At 36.0% G+C, this 20610-nt stretch overlaps 2 protein-coding genes across 3 annotated transcripts; one reads left to right on the top strand and one right to left on the bottom strand.

Moving 5' to 3' along the window:
- The first annotated feature begins 9423 nt into the window (after nt 1-9423).
- On the top strand, nt 9424-12232 carry LOC141696855 (MA3 DOMAIN-CONTAINING TRANSLATION REGULATORY FACTOR 2-like). Its single transcript, XM_074500985.1, has 3 exons — nt 9424-9707; nt 9991-10082; nt 10229-12232. Exons 1-3 carry the CDS (start codon nt 9458-9460, stop codon nt 12047-12049), a joined length of 2163 nt encoding a protein of 720 aa, XP_074357086.1. The 5' UTR covers nt 9424-9457; the 3' UTR covers nt 12050-12232.
- Nucleotides 12233-13354: 1122 nt separating this feature from the next.
- On the bottom strand, nt 13355-18306 carry LOC141696852 (oligopeptide transporter 7-like). Of its 2 annotated transcripts, none has more exons than XM_074500979.1 (7): nt 18190-18306; nt 17606-18087; nt 17271-17368; nt 16016-16585; nt 15676-15931; nt 15370-15552; nt 13355-15300 (listed from the first exon to the last, which is right to left on the bottom strand). In XM_074500979.1, exons 1-7 carry the CDS (start codon nt 18230-18232, stop codon nt 14908-14910), a joined length of 2025 nt encoding a protein of 674 aa, XP_074357080.1. In that variant the 5' UTR covers nt 18233-18306; the 3' UTR covers nt 13355-14907. The 2 variants fall into 2 exon arrangements, with proteins under 2 accessions (XP_074357080.1, XP_074357081.1); XM_074500980.1 differs by having other exon boundaries at nt 15132-15296.
- Between the last annotated feature and the right edge of the window lie 2304 nt (nt 18307-20610).

The raw sequence follows: 20610 nt of genomic DNA, 5'->3' as shown, positions 1-20610 counted from the left end.
ATCAAGAGCAAGAAAATATTTTTTCCAGAAGCCTGCCAGGCGCCCGCCTGGGAAGCTAGGGCGGGGAAATTCAATTCTGATTTTTATTAAGTCTTGTTCTACTGGACTTCTGAGACGGCTGATTCTTGTGGACTTCTATATAAGTAATCTTCAGAGACGTTTCATAACACGAAGTATTCATCAAGCAAGGAGCAAGGAGAGAAGAAAAGAAGACCATTTTAGCACATTGCAACGAAGAAGAGGAAACATATGTTAATTTGTGATTATTTTCTTCGTTGTAACAGTGGATGCTAGTTTTTTTTACTTTGAACCTTAATACTCTTGTGATTTACTCTGGTTTTAATAAGTATTTCATTAGTTTATATTATCGTGTTATTATCATATTTTCATATGAACCCATGGTGATGAATAGTTCTATCATGGGCTAATCGTGATCATGGGGTCGTAGCGGATTTACTATGGATTTCGTTAGTTAATTGTTTAATACCTTGGTTTGTGATGATTGTATGATATCTAGTATAGGTTGTGCTTATTCGTCTTATGTGCGTCGCGAACATATAAGATAGCCTGTTAATCTCTTGTGAAACGATAGTGAATCTTGAGATTTAGAACTTGCCATGCTAGCATAGGTTCATGTATTGTATGCATGATTAGTGGGTAACTCTAACCTTTTTACTTGCCCTGTGTAATCATAATGAATAACTTGCGCTTAAATCGTTATGTTGTCAAATTCTGTAGACATATAGGGTCTCAACATAATTGATGCCTATACAACTTCTATCTTAATTGTGGATGTTTGGTAGAATGTTACTAGTACAACGAAAGTTGACTTTTATCAGTTTCGTGTTGTTCGATTAATCATCACCGTTACATGCTAAGGTAATAACAATAACTATTGAATGAAGTTATGATCTCATGTGTGTTTAATATTGTTAATTCAAGTAATAATTTAATTGTTTTATTCTCGTAGTTAATTGTAGTTAATAATTAGTTAATCAACCTTAAGTGTTATTGTCTTGACATTGAGAAGTAATCATACATTGGTGAGTGAGTGTTAATTAAATATAATTAGTCTGAGTCTCTGTGGGAACGAACTAGAAATCATTCTATATTACTTGCGAACGCGTATACTTGCGTAAATTATTAGCGCGTGTTTTGTGCCTAACAATTATAAATTCAAGATTAATTCTGAATTGAAACTCTTCTCATAAGCTTTCCATGGGCTATTGAATCGTCAGAATCGGATTTCTAAAACTCCAGATATGGCCCAAACAGTGTGGACTCCGCATCTGGCCCATAAAATCCGATTTTTAATCAAATTAAACTCCAAATCTGATTTTGTAAACTTCAAACCTTCCTTTATTATATCTCCTTGATGCTATAATAAAAAATTAATATTTATTAAATAAAAATCCAAATCAATGCAAAATTACCAAAATATAGGGATAATATTAAGATAAAGTGCACGCTCATCACATCCCCACACTTAGCATCTTGCACGTCCTCGGGCAAAGAATAAAGAAAAATTCTAAGTCCTAAACTACTAGTACCACTTCCGTAGCTGATCATGGTTGCATTTGGCATATGCAACAAGCCCTTTAAACCCCAAGGTAGCCCTAGTGGACGAGTAAGGTCTCGTGAGGGCCTATAGTGAATGTACTGTTAGAAAATGTGGGTATTGAGCCCCACATTCTCAAGTCATTTTGAGCCGTTCTTGAGTGGGTGAAGCTTGGAGTATGTTCTCCTTCATGAGAGCTTTCCGAGATACTTTGAAACACTCAAAATGGTTAAGGAATGAATGAGATGTGATCATCTAAAGTTGGTCCCTTGAAGGTGTAAATGTAGAAAGGAAAACTTGTATCCTACATTGAAATGGAAAATGGGTTTCCATTGCTTTATATAGCACAACACTTTAGTAGTGTTTAAAAGTGTTAGTAAGGTGTTGCTCTATCTCCTACGTCGCGCAGGGGGGGTGAAAATTATGAGATTTTGAGGGGTAATCCGAGGCTTGCGAAGCCTTCGGGCTTACCCGCGTATGCGATGTGCGGACACGAATGTAGCATAAAATTGGTCCGAATAATCACATACTAGTTTTGCTAATTTAATTTCCATTGGGCTCTTAAATAAATAATCATTATTCGGTATTTATTTTTATAAATACAAATATGAATTGATTTGACAGTTATAATTCGATTCAATTACGGATAATAATTGACTCTCGAATTAAATTTAATTAACGCGTTAATTAAATAAGAGAAGTAGTGCACACGTTTTTCTAAGCCTATATATTTTCACTATAGGGTTTAGGGTTAACTCACTCAACATATACAACCATCCTCCTAAACACAAACCCTACCTCTCTCTCTCGGTCGGTGATAGTTTCGTGCCCGTTCAAGCTCGCAGAAGGTGCTCGTTATCCGTAACGCCGCCGCTACCTCGTTTTATCCTGGGAGGCTATCGATTCGCACATACGGTGAGAGGCGAAATAGCTTTAAGGAGACAGTTTTAACTAGACTCGAGGATCTCTCTTCAGTTTATATCTTTTCTTTCTCTGTTTGATTTCGTTTACTCACGCACACCTTTGTTTGATTTATATGTATTAATCGCAGATTGTATTCACATGTACCCACAAAATTCCCATATTTTTTATAACTTCCAAGTCTCAAACATAAAATATATCATAACACTCCACACATGCAAATATAGAGATGTATTAGCTCATAGATGTCATATAATACAGTTCCCCAACTTTACACACCAACACAACTATTCAAGCACGCACACATAGTCTCACAAAACTAAAATAATCATGAATAACATCAAAGTCTCAATCAACAAGAAAATAACATGCTTTGGATAGAAAAATAACCTCACAAACACTCAAATCACACAAGTATTTAGGTGTAACTGTATCACTCAATTTCAATCAAATGCACATGTGCTACCATAAGCTTGCTTGTCGACCAAAATCTCTAGACTTTGCACATGTATAAATCAAAAGGTCTTTGTCAAGGGTTGTAACGAGGCTTAGGTGAAGGGTAGGATATCAAAGACATAAGCTAACAAGTGGCTAAACTTGATAACTAGCAGAGCAAAGTGTTCACTTTTAATTATAACACCGAACATGAAAAGTAGATCACTTACCTTCCCACTTTCACATTATACAAACCAATGAACACCAACTTTACTTGATCTTCTTCTTGCTCAATTTGTTTTTCTTTTGTTTTTTTTTTCAAAGTCAAGTCATTCTCCAGTAACCAAGGGCAGTGAAAAGTCACCAAGACATTGTACTTAATACCAGCACATGTACATGGATCGTTCCTTTCATATGATATTGTACTTTCCACCCATTGATCTCAAAGGAGTACTTGATACTTTGTTGCAATGCATTCATTTTTTTTCTTTTTTTAGAAGATCAAGTAATTGATTCCCACCAAATATCCCACTTGAACAAAAAAAATCCCCACACTTATAATTTTACCCATCCCAAACATAACTCACCATGCTCTACTAGTCAATCAAGATAAGAATAAACAATTAAGCTCAAGATTTAATTGGTTATATACGAAAAAAAAGGATATAGTCTCAAGGGGGCTCAATAAGGATTATTTTTTAGGGTACTGTTTAGGATAATACGGTTAATCCTAGTGCCTTTATCATTTTTACACATACACAATATCAGTATGCACACGACCTGGTTTAAAGCAAGTTTTAGAGCAACATGCACAATGACGAATAACTCATCACAAAAAAATAGATTGATAAAAGTATGCATCAATCATAAATTAAGCCCAAGATCTCACAGGGTAATAACATGCTATACTCGTCAAAATTGACAATGACGTACATTCAAATTTTGAAATTTTCGCAAGTACGTACAAGATATCATCATGCAAAAGGTATTTTACGCCAAGAAAACATACATATGACACACGAAAAATAAGTATGCATGGTGTGTACTTATCCTTATTAACACGCTATATTGACAAGGTAATCAATTTTTAAATTTTCTATTTTTTTAATTAATTATTTATTTTAATATTGAAAACTTCTCCCCATACTAAAGTGGTTCATTGTCCTCAATGAATAAATATATATAATATATAACTAATATAATCCTAAAAAAAATACAAAAAGAATATATAAAAAATACAAATAAAAGTTAGAATACTCCCCTAGTGCATAAGCACGGAGTGTTGATCCAAAAAACATAAAGTCACGCGCGTGAGACTCAGTATCAGCTCCTCTTCTATGTTCTGATTTCCAGAAAAAATTCATGGGCATGAAAAATAATTCATGGGCATGAAACATTTCTGATTTTCCTATTAATAAGCTTCAACTAAGATTTTTTTTCCAAAATCATTGGTTGCCTCCCAAGAAGCGCTTTTCTTTAACGTCTTTGGCTAGACGTAAAACCAATCTTTACTTGAAAATTTCACACCGTGGTGTAAAATTCCACACCGCATCTCGTAATGGCCACTTAATTATCTTGTTCGGGACCGCATCCATGATGATAATTTTCAACCTCCTCCGCTCCTCAAAAGAATCTATTCTAGTGACTTGTAGCAAGATTTGCATCCAAAAACTTATTGCATAAAATACCGATGTGCAAGTGTACACAATCGCAAACAAGTAATATAGTAATAAATGTCAGATATCGTTCCTCAAGGACTGTATGTTTGTATAAATCGCAATTAATATCCAACAATTGGGTTATAGAACACAAGAATGAAGTTTTTGATTTATCTAATTAAATTATTTAATAACTAGATTAACTAATTAATAATATGCTAGAAAAGAGAGTTGGATGTTCAAATACAAGAAGCCGAGTCAAGATAATCACTTCCCCCTAATATGTTCATTTCGGTAATAAAGCAGTGTAATACTATAGCAAGATCACAGCTCATAGTTAGAATTCAATGGTCGTAGGTTCCTCTCGAAATCACTACGGTATAATTCCTATAAAATAAACTAACATATGTCTATGTCAATTTACTCTTCAGAATTTATTTAAGCACCAATTCACAAAGCTATGCATGGTCACAATATATGTTTATACCGTAACAATATTATAATCAAAAGATATAAGCATGCACCATTCAAGTATTGTGTCAATTAACTATAATCTTCTAAGTATTATAATTAAGTCGTTAACCTACTAGAGTTGATCAGACAATATCAAGTATGTATCATGAAAAGCACTTGAACGAATAAACCGTAAACTGCATACAGTACTTCTTATCAAAACACCAACAATCACATACTAGGGTTCCATAAAAATCCTAACTCATATAAATTCAGTTCATAATCAAAGTATCAAAACAATCCCAAGATAACCAACACATGTTCATAAGAAGAGATAAATAAAAGATAAGAGAAAACAAAGCCAGTTGAATGTCTTCAGTGGCTGAATTCTTCTCTGTTGATGGCTTCTCCTCCTCCTCCCTTGTGCTACTACTTGTCTCTTGACTCCTCACTCTGTGTATTAGGTCTAATCTAATAATATATAATAAAAGTCTTTTTAATGAATTAAAGCAAATATAAGGAGATTTCCCAATTAGAATTGAATTCTGAGAAAGTGAAAATTCGTAGTTGACTTTTGGGCTCTGATTATGGGCTGATTCGGCTGGATTATAAATTCAAGACCAATTATAAATTGAAGCTCTTCTCATAATCTTTCCATGGGCCGTTGAATCATCAGAATCGGACTTCTAAAACTCTAGATATGACTCAAACAGTGTGGACTGCGCATCTGGCCATAAAATCCGATTTTTAATCAAATTAAACTCCAAATCTGATTTTGTAAACTCCAAACCTTCCTTTATTATATCTCCTTGATACCTACAATAAAACATTAATATTTATTAAATAAAAATTCAAATCAATGCGAAATAACAAAAAAATAGGGATAATATTAAGATAAAGTGCACGCTCATCACTTGCATTATGCGGCATAATGACCCAAAATATTACAGTTGAAGCATCTCACAGTGCTCTTGTCTCGTCCACCCTGAAAAGCACGACCACCTCGACCACCTTTGAAACTCGTCTGCCCATCTACAGTTTCTCTGTTCAATCTTTTTAACCAGTCTTCCCGGGTAAGCAATAACTTGCCTTCGTTTCGCTCACGTTTGGACCACTCCTCTTCTGTTAGCAACAACTTGCTTCCAGCGATTTCATTCTGTCCCTTGAGCCTTTCTTCACGATCTTGAAGGGAAACAATGGCTTACTCTACAGACATGTTATCCAGGTCTCCAAATTGCTCAATGGTAGCGGCAATTTGGAGAAATTTAGGCGTCACTGCTCGCAACAGCTTCTTGACAACATAGGACTCATTCATTTCTTCCCCCAGAGCTCGGATCGTTGACACCAACCCATTTAACTTCATATAAAAGTCTTCGAGCTGCTCGCCTTCGTTCATACGTAGCATTTCAAACTCCGCCTTGAGTGTCTGAATATTGGCCTTCTTCGCGCGATCAGCTCCCTGGCACATGACTTTAATGGCTTCCCAGCCCTCTTTTGCCGTTTGCTTCTCAGAAATTGACAGTAACATCTCCTCAGGTATGCCTTGATAGATCATAGCCAAAGCAACCTTATCGATCTTCTCCTCAACCATTTTTCCATCACTCGGTTCTACGGCGGTCCATACTCCCTGAGCTTGCATAAACACATTCATCTTCAATGCCCACGCTGTGTAATTTGTTTTGGCCAGCATTGGATATTTCAGCCCATAAGATCCTCCATTACTTTTTGCAGCATCCATGTCGCAGTCCTGTTATTAGTATGAGTATATTATATTGCTTTGATACCAAATAAAAGGATTGACAGATGATATATATAAAGCTGATATACTTATAACTCACACACACTTTACACAGTAAGAGTCTGGAACATGAAAACCTGAGAATACATGTAATATAAATGTTTAAGAGGTGGACGCCTGAAAACCAGCAACCAAGAATCCTATTTCTACTCCACTACTTCCACTAACCCAGCAAAGCTAAACTTTCACCTACGACTAAGTCGATTTAACGCAACTGCATACACATATGGTTACAGTTGAATTATTAAAACTAAAACATAAAATAAAACATAAAACCAAATTTAAATTATCCCAACAGACTATTCATTTTTGGCCCCACCCAAGAACTTGCTCCGTATTCTTGAATTACATCTCGATACAGAGCCTTTGTCGAACTACTTTGGGCCTTTTCCACTCTACAAGATACTGCTTTGTCGAAAACACTACATGATTTATTGAACTTTTTAATTATCCCACACCAATCCATTCCTTGCCTACCAAATAGTCCGACACACAGTTGCTATTTCTCCATGAACATCTTTTCCTGTATGTTCTAACCATTCATCAAAAGTATAATCATCTGCATTTTGATTAAAACCACCTCTACATCTCTAACATTGACTGACAAACGGGAAAATGACTAGAACATGAATAATTGTTTCAGCACCACCATTACATATTGGACAAATCTCACTCACTGGAACTCGTTTAAATACCAGATTAACCCTTGTTGGTAGACACCGATTTATTGCTCGCCACACCATATTTAGCATTTTAGGAGGTTCTCCAGAATTTCCTCCATAAGTCACTGCTTCCACCAGCTAAACTTAGCTTGAAACAATCTATAAGTACTTCTAACAATATACTTATCATTCAGATCTTCGTTCCAGAACAACTCGTCAGTCTCCCCATTGCCACCTAACGATGTATATAAGGTACATTGTTGGTCTCTATAGTTGAATAAAGAAGAACTTACTCATAATTATTAACAAATGTGTAAAATTTATTTAGATACTAGTTTTTTAATATTATTAAGATAACTTACCACCTTTTTTTTGTCGGGCAACATACTACTTTATGATCAATATTACAATGAGGGTCCTGGCAAACCGTTGCCGGGGAACCCTTATACAACAAACAGTTTTATAATTGTAAGATGGTTAATCCAACGGCTGTTATTAAAAAAAATTAGTCACACGGACCGCAAACATTGTCTGGGTCCGGAAAAATTACTTTTTTGGTCCTTGAACTTGTCTGGGGTCTGGAGAAATAATTTTTTTGTCCCTGTTCACGGATCGCGGATATTATCAGCTGTTGAGACTTAAAATAGATTGCCCCTACATTAACATCAACAGATGATTTAAAGTCCTAACCTCCAACAATGTCCGCGGTCCGTGACCGGAGGGAAAAAAAATAATTTGTCCGGACTCCTAACATTGTCCGCGATCCCTCTGACTAATTTTTATAATAACAGCCGTTGGATTAACCATCTAACGGCTATAAAACTGTTTGTTGTATAAGGTTTTCTGGCAAATCATTGTCAGGGACCGTCCCGTAAATATAACAAACCGAGTAAAAAAGTCTAAACACCGTAGATGAAAAGTAGCTCACAATAGAATTAAAGGCCGATGATTTACATGCTATAGAATATACAGGTGCAGAATGAATAATATTTTTAAGTATTAAAAAAAATATTATATCAATTTTTTAACTTGGTCCAATAGTAAAAAAATGGTAAAAATACATAGATCAATTTTTTTTCAAAAATCTGTGCCAATAGCAGTAGAATCATAAAAGCGACTTACTATATTGTTCATCGATGATATTTCGATTGTTGTTGAAATTTTACTATGTGAGTTCTTTGAAAATGGAGCGATTTATAATTTTGACCTTTAAATTAAATTGTTAGATTTTCTTTTGAAAAGATCAGTATAACCCAAAGATATGAAAAAAATGTATTTCCCAGAAAATACGAGCAAGAGACGATCCACACGGCAGGATATGTTCATAATTATAGCTTGAGCAAAAAAATGTGATTTGATTTTCTCATATGTTCCTTTACTTTTAATTATTTTTTAGGCGCCATATATTTTACTGGCGAATTATTTTACCTATAAAAAAATATAATGGAAAAGAGAAACATAAAACTGTATTAATTATAAAAAAAACAGTAATTACAAAAACAGCTTAATAAGTCTTGTAGTAAAACGTCAAATGAATACAAAATCCTAGGATAATAAAGTACAAATGTAACATGATTTTTATGTTAGAGAAAGGGCAGATGAAACCTACAACAGACACAAATCCTCGGTCATATGATAAATAGGTCATCAGACCCTGTAATTTCTCCCATTTTTTTGCTTAATCACGTTACTTGCCACACTTTCTACTCAAAGACCTCTTCTTCCTCCGCTTAATTCTATTTATATTTCTTTCATCATGCTAATTTTATCTTTTCACATCATCATTTCTTACACCATTTGTTAACTGGTAATGTCTTGTAACTTTTTTCATGAATGTTTCTAAATGCATACACAATTTTTATTATTGTTATCTTTTGTTCATATAAATGTGGTTCTGTTATGTAATGTGTTGCAGAAACTCTAAGAAAGCATGGTTTTCTGAAGCCGAGTTGAAGTTGAAGCTGCTCTAAACATGGAGTATGGTGACAAATTTATGTCGAATGAGCGCCAGGAACAACTTAGAGCTGCTTCAGAAAGTATAGACCCGTTATCGGTTTCTCCATTACAGATTTCGACATCAAAATCTCCCAAGTCACCGAGATCTCCAAAGTCTCCAAGGTCACCTAATGCTCATCATGGAAAACATGGCACTGCCAAGCCTGGGAGTCCACTGAAGAATGACAGGCATTCGCATTCTGGAAGAGACGGTCGCCCTAAGAAAGGTAACCGACATATCTGCTATAATGGTATCATGAATACAACATTTATATTCTCTTGCAGTACATTTCCGGCAAAAGATAAAGTCCACTGCCTTTCAATGATTATAAGTTTACAACCATAGTACTATAAAGGGCCTTCTTGTCGTGTATTTTCTGTTTGTAGCATGTGGTTTCTATCTTTATATTGAATATTCTTTAGAAAAAAAGAAGATAATGTTGATGGATACTGTAAAGATTATTTGATAGTTCACAGGTCATGTTGATGAATGGTGTAATTGTTTTGCAGGCGGTTGTGGGGGAAAAGGAACCTGGGGAGGCATGCTTGATATGAATGATGAACACCTTGACCCTAATGACCCAAACTATAATAGTGCTGAGGTAAAATAGTAACTCTTAGCTCCTTTTTCTGCGTTTTTAAGAAATTGCTGCTAAAACCTTCTATTCTTGCTTGTGGGAATTTTGACAAGTAAATTTATTAGTATTAGCCAACTATATATGTTTGTCAAGGAATTCTGTTATTGCAGGATAAGGATAAAACAAGTGCAACACAACCAAATTCACCACTTCTAGAGTACAAAAAGAAGGCAACAGTGATTGTGGATGAGTATTTCGCGACTGATGATGTTGTCTCAACTGCTAATGAATTGCGGGAACTTGGAATGCCAAATTTTAATTATTACTTTGTTAAGAAGCTTGTGTCTATGGCAATGGATAGGCATGACAAAGAAAAAGAAATGACCGCTATTCTGTTATCCTCCCTCTATGCCGATGTCATTGATCCCCCACAAGTTTACAAGGGATTCAGTAAGCTAGTGGAAGCAGCAGATGACTTGATTGTAGATATTCCAGACACAGTTGATGTTCTCGCATTGTTTATTGCCCGGGCTGTGGTAGATGACATACTTCCTCCTGCATTTCTGAAAAAGATTTTGGAGTCCTTGCCCAAGGATTCTAAAGGAATAGATGTGATTAAGAGAGCCGAGAAGGGATATTTATCAGCCCCTCTCCACGCAGAAATCATTGAGCGGCGCTGGGGTGGAAGCAAGAACAAAACTGTTGAAGATGTCAAGGCTCAAATTAACAACCTCTTAGCAGAATATGTTGTCAGTGGTGACAAAAAAGAGGCATGCAGATGCATCAAAGATCTTAATGTTCCTTTTTTCTACCATGAGATAGTTAAACGAGCTATAATAATGGCAATGGAAAGGCCCCAAGCTGAGGGACGTCTTCTTGATCTATTAAATACTGCCGCTGATGAGTGTTTAATCAATTCTAGTCAAATATCAAAAGGATTTAGTCGGATTATTGACACTGTTGATGACTTGTCACTTGACATACCAAATGCAAGGGAGAAATTGCAGAATATTATATCAAAAGCAGCATCAGAAGGTTGGGTATGCGCCTCATCTTTGAAGTCATTGTCATCACCGACTTCAAAGAAGGGATTAGAAGATAGAGCGGCCAAAGCTTTCAAGATGAAGGCCCAGTCCATTATTCAGGAGTATTTTCTTTCAAGCGATATTGAAGAGGTAAGTCGGTGTCTAGATTCAAAAAACAGTTTTTGTGCAGCCGAACTGAATGCAATATTTGTTAAGAGGCTAATAACGCTGGCAATGGACCGTAAGAACAGAGAGAAAGAGATGGCTTCTGTTCTGTTGTCGTCTTTGTGTTTTCCAGCTGATGATGTCATAAATGGATTTACTATGTTAATTGAATCTGCTGATGATACTGCTTTAGATAATCCAGTTGTGGTTGAGGACCTTGCAATGTTCTTAGCTAGGGCAGTGGTAGATGAAGTGCTTGCTCCTTCACACTTAGAAGATATTAAGAGCCAGTGCTCAGGGACAGACTCGGGTGGGAACAAAGTGCTGCAAATGGCACAATCATTGCTCAACGCTCGTCTTTCTGGAGAACGGATATTGAGGTGTTGGGGTGGTGGTGGAAGGGCAATTGAAGATGTCAAAGACAAGATTGGTAAGCTGTTGGAGGAGTATGAGTCTGGAGGCGATATTAGAGAAGCTTGTCGTTGCATAAAGGAGTTGAATATGCCATTTTTCAATCATGAGGTTGTTAAGAAATCACTAGTGGCACTCATAGAAAAGAAAAATGACAGGTTGTGGGGTTTACTCAGACAGTGTTTTAGCACCGGGCTCATAACCATGAATCAGATGACCAAAGGCTTTGGCAGATTAGCAGAATCACTTGATGACTTGGCTTTGGATGTTCCTGATGCGGAGAAGAAGTTTGCACAGTATGTTGAACAAGCCAAGGCTGAAGGCTGGTTGGATTCATCTGTGAGTTTCCAGAGATCGGGACATGTTGTAGAAAATGGAGCTTTCTCATGATATTTAAGGCTGGCTTTATTAATTCTCATTCCAATTACAACTACATTTAGCTACATCTGAATCCATGATATGCGTAGATATCTGCTGTAACTGTTTATAACATTTTACTTTCAAGATTGTTTTTTTAACATTTTAAACCACTGGATGATACTTATTTCTTGTTCATCATCATTGTTGATTTTTCATCCAGCTAATTACTTAATTTGACATTAGAGAGGACACATCTGTTTAAGACCAAAACACGAAGTTATGTTCCCAAATCCCTTTCTAGTTGATTTTGTGTTAGCTATACTTGTCACAGATTAATGTAATTATACTAACCAAGTTGTAATGCCATTACTTGGCTGTTGGCACCTTAAATAGATAAAAGGACGGTCACCAATAATCCCCATTACCGAGTTAAAGGAAGTGTATGAGTTCTTAATAATTTTCTGAGCTATTAATCTGAATATCCTGAAGTTCTGGATGACCAAAATTAACAGAAGTTTAAAACAAAACATATAAGGAACATATCATTACATGCGCAAACAAGAAATAACACATACAGTATCAATATTTGAAAAATAATAAAATATTGGACTTCTTAGACGATCAGCTTTCTCCTTCCATTCCCGGGCTAATCTCGTATTGATCTCCCAAGCCAAAATGAGCCACCAGTAAGCAAACAACAGTTATTAGCTCACCGCCTTTGTTTAGTTGCTGAGCAGGAGCACTTGACCTGATATGACTTGCCACAAATGATAGCAGTTCCACCAACAATTTGCTTATTGCCAATCATTTCTTCTCCAAGGATAACAATTTTAGCTCTTTGGCCAATGCAGATGCATTGAACAATAATAATTTATATTTATCCTTCTGTGCGACAACTGGTTTAAATTCTCTATTGATGCTAAGAATTATTTGCCTTAATTTGTAAGGCCTCCCTCTCCTTCTTGCTGTCTTTGCCAAAGAAACAGCACGTTCTCTTCTTTAGTTCAGGTAATTTAGTGTCAAATAATTTTTTGACCTCGGTGCAAGTATCTAGGAACTTGAATGTTGACAAAGATTGAGCCCAGCTGCGATTAGTAAATTTTGACGCGCAATGATGATCTCTTTCTCTAACGAAACCAGACGACCAATCTAGGAATAAATTTTTAGTATTTTTCACAACGGTTTGTCTAGTGTGTGCCCATGGGCACATGCTAAGAAAGTGTGATTAATTAGTTGTAAAAATTTTATTGGTGGAAATTTTTGTGCATGCAGGGGGGGTCCATCATTATTAATGAGCTCTGCACCAATATTTTGTGGACACCTCATCAAGAACTAACTTTTAGCATGTGCCCATAGGCACAGACTAGAAAAATCTTTTTCCCAAACAATATTCAATCAACAAACTCATGTTTCCATGATTTGTGCTTGGCGTCTGTATCAAACAGAAGCCTAAGCTTTACAACTGTCCGGTCGGACAGTCAGAGAAAAGTAGCATAAAAATTGAATCACTCTATAAAATTGGTTTCCCTTTTACGTCAGAATGGAAGAGCCCTAAGGAAACAACAACTGCGATGAAGGACAGTGTTCTGCTGCAGAAACCGATTTTTTAATGCAAAACAGGCAATTTTATGAAAAGAACATCATAATTATAATTCAGCTCTACCACAACCATCCTAAAAGCATCTTTATATGATGTTGCAAGGAAGAACTCTCGGCTCTGGTTGCCTTCATGGATCCCGAGAATGAGGTCGACAATAAGTCCTTTGAATGTCGTGAAGTATACAAAAGCATACTGCAATACTTGTAACTGAGACAAAGCATCCACATTCATTCTGACCAGAAGTTTATCTCTTGATAACAAGCATAGGTTAGACTGTCACCGCAGTATATAGAATACAAACTTTGCCTGCTTACAGTGAGTCCGAGCCCGGAAACAGCAACAACATCTGCAAGCAAATATGTCAACCACAGAATAATGACAATCCATTTGTGTGAAGACCTTCTAAAGGTTCCAGCAAAAATTGAGAAGAATTGAAAGAAAAGTTTTAGCTCTTTGGCCAATACAGATGCATTGAACAATAACAATGTATATTCATCCTTACGTCCAAGAACCGGCTTAACTTCACTAGTGATGCTTAAAACAAGGACCAAGGAAACAACTACCGGAATGAAGGACCGAGTTCTGCTGCAATAGCCGAATTTGTGATGTAACACACGCAATTTGGTGAAAAGAGCATCATAAATATAGTTCAACTCTACGTCAACTAGCCTCAAATCATCCTTGTATGATGTTGCAAGGAAGAACTCGAATAGCATAAAATGTTGTCCGCGGACATAAATTAGTATATTCAAACCGTTTAGCGACTAACAAAACCGAGATGAAGATTTTCTTGGCATACATTATGATCAAAACCAAATTTATACTCGACTGTCAACAATGCAATAACTAGTAAAAATGTATTGCATCTTCAAAAGTTAATTTTCCTTGAAATAACATTATTCCTGTATCATGCCTAAGCTGTATCATTCGATACTGGATTGTCGGGTGAGTCGTAAATCATTAGACACCTTGTTCAAGAATCAACTGACAGCAATTTGCACAATTCTCTGGACACCAACAATTCCAGACTGAAGCCACAATGAAAGATATGCATGACTTTGATCCTGATTTGTGGCTACAAAACCACAGGGCAGCCATAAACTGCAATCCCCGGAGCTGTTGGACAGGAAGCATAAGGACATCCATCAAGTCCATTACCCCACCAATCAAGACCAATTTTTTCCAGTCCTAAGCATAGATACAAAAGCACTCCCATAAAAGCCAGTCCAGCATCAAGTGCACCGGAAAAAACATAATTATGGCGCTGCCACCAATCCGGTCTATATCTCTACACTACAAATCCAGATAAAAATCCAACTATAATCCATGCACTGTAGTTAATTGCAGTAGCAGCTGGCATCAGTCCTGTTGCGCCTATTAGTACCGGCATGTTTATGAGCTTAATCCAGTCTTGGGTAGGAAATGCTCTGTGAGCTAACCACACAAAAACAGGAGCAACTGCTCCAAGCAGAAAGAACCAATTCACCATTGTACAAGTGCCTAAATCTCCGAACGTTCTACGAGGTCCGATTAATCCCCAGACAACAGATGCATCATAAAAAATAGGGCAAGTCCATACAGTGCCACCAGAAGATGCAGTATCACAAATTTCAGGAATAGTTTTCATTAACCACCAGGCTGTTATCAAGTACACTGAACTTGCTATAAGCGTACCCACTATCTGAAAAAATTGAAAATAATCAGACCCTAAAAAATGTTGTATTTCTAGATATATGAATATTAAACTAACCTGCGCCATAAACATTGTCCGGGGTGGAATTTTCATGTAATGACCAAGCTTAAATTCTTGAAGGAAGGTAATTGCTTGAGACATACTCACCCAACCAAGCACCTTAAAGCACATATTAGCAACCGGATACCCTGGATAGACGTATCCTATTACGTATTCTGTGATGATGTTTAAGCCTGGTGCCTATAGATTTATGGAAAATTAGTATGACAGACTTTTAGATTATAATTACATGCTGTATACTCGTTTATAAAGCATATGAACAGATACAGAAAGAACTCAAGTTATAGCAATATAGCATGAAACCTGGTTAGTAATTGCAGTGATGATCCCGACAGGAAGAGTGAAAAAGAAGGCAATGAGGCAAGCTAGTAACACACCCCACCAAGGAAGTTGTAGTTGATCATTGTAAACCTCGCAGGCGAATATTGCAAGTGCTATGTTGGTCACTAAGATGCACAAAAACCACCACTCCGGAACTTGTTTATATTTACTCATAAGTCTTGTATGTATGTCAATTTTCTTTTCTTTAAAACTTGATTTGCTTTGCTCCCATATTTCCCTGCATATAATACCGAAATACTTGGACATTACCTTTGACGCCAAACAAGTGCACTATCTGTAATTGAGAATTAGAAAATGTTACCTTCCATGAAATAGAAAAACATGTACAACAGTGGCAGAGAGAGCTGCAAATCCAACACCATATGTCAAAGCAAAAAATGTACTAAGATAAAGGGGTCCTTCGCGTTCATAAGCCACATAATCCAGGTGAAAATTTGAGTCAATAATGGCTGTAACATTGTAAGCTTGGCCAGAGGAGGTAAAGAGACCATCTGAAAATATGGGGAACTTTTTTGCTTCAAAAAAATTCAGCCAGTAGCTTATAGGTGTCACAACATACATGAGTAAGGAAAAACCCACAGCAACATTGGCAGTGGCAAACCATGGGCTTGCTAATGGGCTTCCAAGATACGCGGAAATGGAAGACCAGTCAAGGCCAATGGCACCAATTCCTAGGCCGTGGAGTCCAGAACCAAGTTGTTGTGCTAGAACTGATCTTGGGAAGATCCAGCAGATCCATGAAAAGGAGGTTAACATTTGAAAGAGGTAGCCAGGGAAGACGTAGAAAGCAAAGCTGCAAATGAACGCGATCAGGAAGAACCGAGTACGAGTCAATCCGCCTTTGGACCTTTCTTCTTTCTCATGAAGAGCCCTGCACATAAGATTGTTAAAGCAGTCCATCATTCAGAGATCGAACCTGAGTCATCTGCCAGTCTGAGCTCTGATACCATGTCAAGGAACCAATTACTCTAGCTCTGATACCATGTCAAAGAACCAATTACTCTATTACCTCAAGATCTTAGAGAATGACCCTTTTCAGGATCTTACATTATTCTAACACTTAGAATAATACATTTATTTATGAACATTTACACTCTTACTGTATACCACTTGGTCTAATAGCCATTTATTACATGCCTAAAAATTATTCGACCAGGGGCGAAGCTAGAGTATAAAATCATAGTTAAACTAATTTTGAGTCATTTTTGTTTTTGAAAATAAAAAGATCTTTTATTGCATATCACCAAGAATTACATTGATAAAGAAAGGGTGGGATAGATAGCCACTCCTTACGATTAGTCAAAGAACTTGCCTCCCTAGCCACAATGAGCTGCTAAGTTCGCTGATCTTTAACAAAATAAACTAGATAGGACCTCAAGTCCTTTACAACTGAACACAAATCCCTAATGATTGATCCAAAATAGAGACATTTTAACCTGTTAACCGGACAGTTCTCCTAAAACTTTGTGCTAAAAAATGTCGTTGCCGAGATCTTATGTTAATTTTAATAATTTTAACAGAGTTTATATTCAGAGTTAAACTTGTGGTGAAAGTACCTGAACAAGGAGACTTGAACGAGATTAGCAGGCCACCACATAGCAGCTGGCTCCACTAAATATCTTCTGAATATTCCAGCCCATCCGAACCCCAGTATCTACCATTCAACACAACCATTTTTAATTTTTACAATTGCTTAAACTTTAGTATAAAGTTTCATATATCCCCACTACTAGGCCAGCAAATAAATGGTACTTCCTCTTTCTTAAGAGTCGTTGCTATAATTTGAGAAATAACAGACGAAAGAATGTTTTTTTTACACCGCAAGATACGTGCTAAAGGTGCAAGCGACTTTTATTTTAGGACGGAAGAGTACTGATATTAAGGGTGATACCTGAGTTGTTAGGACAAGAAGCAAAGAGACAAAGAACGTGATGTGTTGCGCATAAAAAATCTTTACGGCCGTGACCACGTAAATGGCAAAAACAGAGCCAGCGCCAGAGTTTGCGAAAATTGTAATAAGAACATGCTCTTTGACGTTAAATGGCCCTGGATTCATAGTAAACTCGAATCTCGTTCCTCGGAAAAATATTCTGTTAGTAATTTTAGCTGCCATGAGTTGACCTAGTGGAACCACGGCGATCTGAGCTGAGATCACCGTGATGGTCAAGGGTTCGGTTCGGTACCAAAAAAACATGTTGAGAAATGATAAGACAACGCAGGAGAGAGTCCCCAAAACCCACATTCGGAATGTGAGTACTGGCAGGGTATCGTCGTCGGTGTTAGGGACAGTGAGTGCCACCTGCCTGATCGGAGACTCATCGCGCAACTCTTCATTTTCTTGTTTTGGTGATGAACTTGATGGAAAATTCGATACTGGTCAAAAAATTTGAAATTTAAGGTTAATTGTAGCAAACACAGTAGCAGACACCCATACTATTTATAGAAACATGAGAAGTAAGATGGTTGCATGCTTACATAGAGGAGTTTGTGTTTCATGAGAGATTGATTCTTCATCCATGCTTTTTTGCTCTAAAGAGATAACAGCCAGCTGTTTAATTTCTCTTCATGTAAAAAGTAGACAAGATATTTACATGACCTTGTAAACTTGTGACTTGTGAGTTCAGTGCAGCATCTGTTCATGTATATATTCGGAATTGCCCAACAAACTTGTATTTTACTATTTCGGATTTCCGAAAAAGAAATGTTTACAGTAAGTTTTAACTTTTTGTTTCTTGCATTTTCAAAACTTTACTTCTTTTGTCAGGGGGTAGTGTGTACGAGAGGTTCAAAAACTCTAATATCATATCTAATCCGGAAAAGAGCATGAAAAACTCGATGGCACATACAACATGACCTGGTTCGGCCCGATAAAATACTTTTACGAGAAGGTTTTGTGGAAAACGTGAGAAAACATAAAGAAACCAAAAAAGAATTTTTGGTTCTCGCAGGCCTTAAACGAGCCTTCTATTTTTTTTTTCAAAATTTGGTTTGCGTTGGAATCTGAAAAGATACTCTTTTTAGGTAAGATTGGATCAAATTTTAATAATTTTAATTCTTTACTTAATTACTTTCCAAACAATTTAAACATTTCAAATCCATGTGTTTTGGGGGGAATACTCCATCCTTGCTTTTCATCATTTTCTATACAATTTTCATCATATAAAATTTCTTCTCCCTCATTTTCATTCCCTATATTATTATATATACTCTCTTTCTCCGTATATTTTGCTTAATTTTTCATTCTATTCATTCCTCCATTTCATTTTCCCCAAGTAAACACAACCTTTATTTTAATTAGCATCACATACGAGTTTAAATCAAAGAAGGCAAATCAACAAACAATTCTTATATGGGTCCTGGTCAGGAATCATTTAAATAACACACTAGTTCACAAATGTTGGATCTATATTTGATATTTTTCGCGGAAAAAAATCTCTATTCGAGAATTTTTTTTCTTAAATTTCGGCCTTTTGAATAATGATCTAAGAGATAAAACACTCGACTCCTGATGTTAACAGGGATTAAGACCTTTCTTATAATAATATGTAGATGTAGTTTTGAAAATGGTTAAATATCAAAAGGTCACTCAATTGAAAACCATATATCAGTTTAATCATCAAACTTAACGGGATATTATTTGAATCACTAAAGTCATAATAAATATCAAACAGATTCCTCAAAATATGTACTCGAGAATTAAATTTTTTTAATGGAGTTCTAAACATTTTTCTTAAATACTATTACAATCAAATAAAAAGTTATGAATTCATAGTATTTTAGATAATTTTGTGAGATTTTTAAAAATTTATCTACTAATTAATTTTATTTAAACAAATAATATGACTACAAAATTAAAAATAAATAGTAGATAAATTTTTAAAAATCTTACTATATAATATAAAATACTAGAATTCATACATTTTAATTTGGTTGTAATAGGATTTAAGAAAAAAATTTAGTACTCCATAATATAAATTTTTAATTTTCGAACACATATTTTGAGGTATCTGTTTGATATTTATTTTGACTTTAGTGATTTTAATATTACCCGTTAAGTTTGATGATTAAAATGATGGGTCTTGTTCCCTGACAATCATGTGTCAGGGAACGTTTATCCAACATACTGCTTCTTGGCGGCCAGCATTTAAAAAAAAATCCCATGTCCGTGCTTTTTTTTTTCGCGAAACGAAGGGCTTCCGCGCATAATATACGCGGAACGGGTAATGACAAAAATTTTCTTAATTTGTTTCTGCGCTTATTTTACGCGGATGGCCTGGAGAGTCGTTTAAACCCAATTTCTAACTCGGATAGCAGTTAAAGTCGTATATTTTACACATTCTGAGCAGTTGTAGGAGATTTTTGTGCGATTGGAGAGGAGAAAGCATAAACACGGTTCAACACCCATAAAAGGTTCGATTTCTATCTAATTCTATGTAGTTTTGTCAGGTTGTGTCGGGTTATTAGGGTACAATCGGGTTTTTAGGGTTAGGTTAGTTCTTGAACACGATTCGGTTGATGATCGTGTTATTGTCGTTGATAATCCGTGTGCTTGTGCTTGAATTTGAATTATGTATGTTTTTTATCATGTACTATTGGTTAATTAGGATTATGTATGTGATTTATTTATTTATATACATATAAATTGTAATATCGAATGTTTCCTGGTGTAATGTTTCCTGGTTGGATTATGTATGCGGTTTTATTGTTTTGTGATTGTATTCTGTTAGCTTTTGTATATTGGAATTGATTTTTGGGAGGTTGGGAGGTTTTTGAATGGATGTTTTGGTGGATTTGTAATTGACAGTGTTGTGAAGCTTGAAAATTCTTTAGGATTTAGTTTCTGATGTTAGACCAGCAGAATATACACTGTATTGTCAAATTTAGTTTGTGATTTTC

This window comes from Apium graveolens, chromosome 11 (assembly GCF_009905375.1).
Source record: "Apium graveolens cultivar Ventura chromosome 11, ASM990537v1, whole genome shotgun sequence".
NCBI classification, from domain to species: Eukaryota; Viridiplantae; Streptophyta; class Magnoliopsida; order Apiales; family Apiaceae; genus Apium; species Apium graveolens.
The sequence above is the reverse complement of the archived record's forward strand: the minus strand, read 5'-3'. Positions and strand labels throughout refer to the sequence as shown.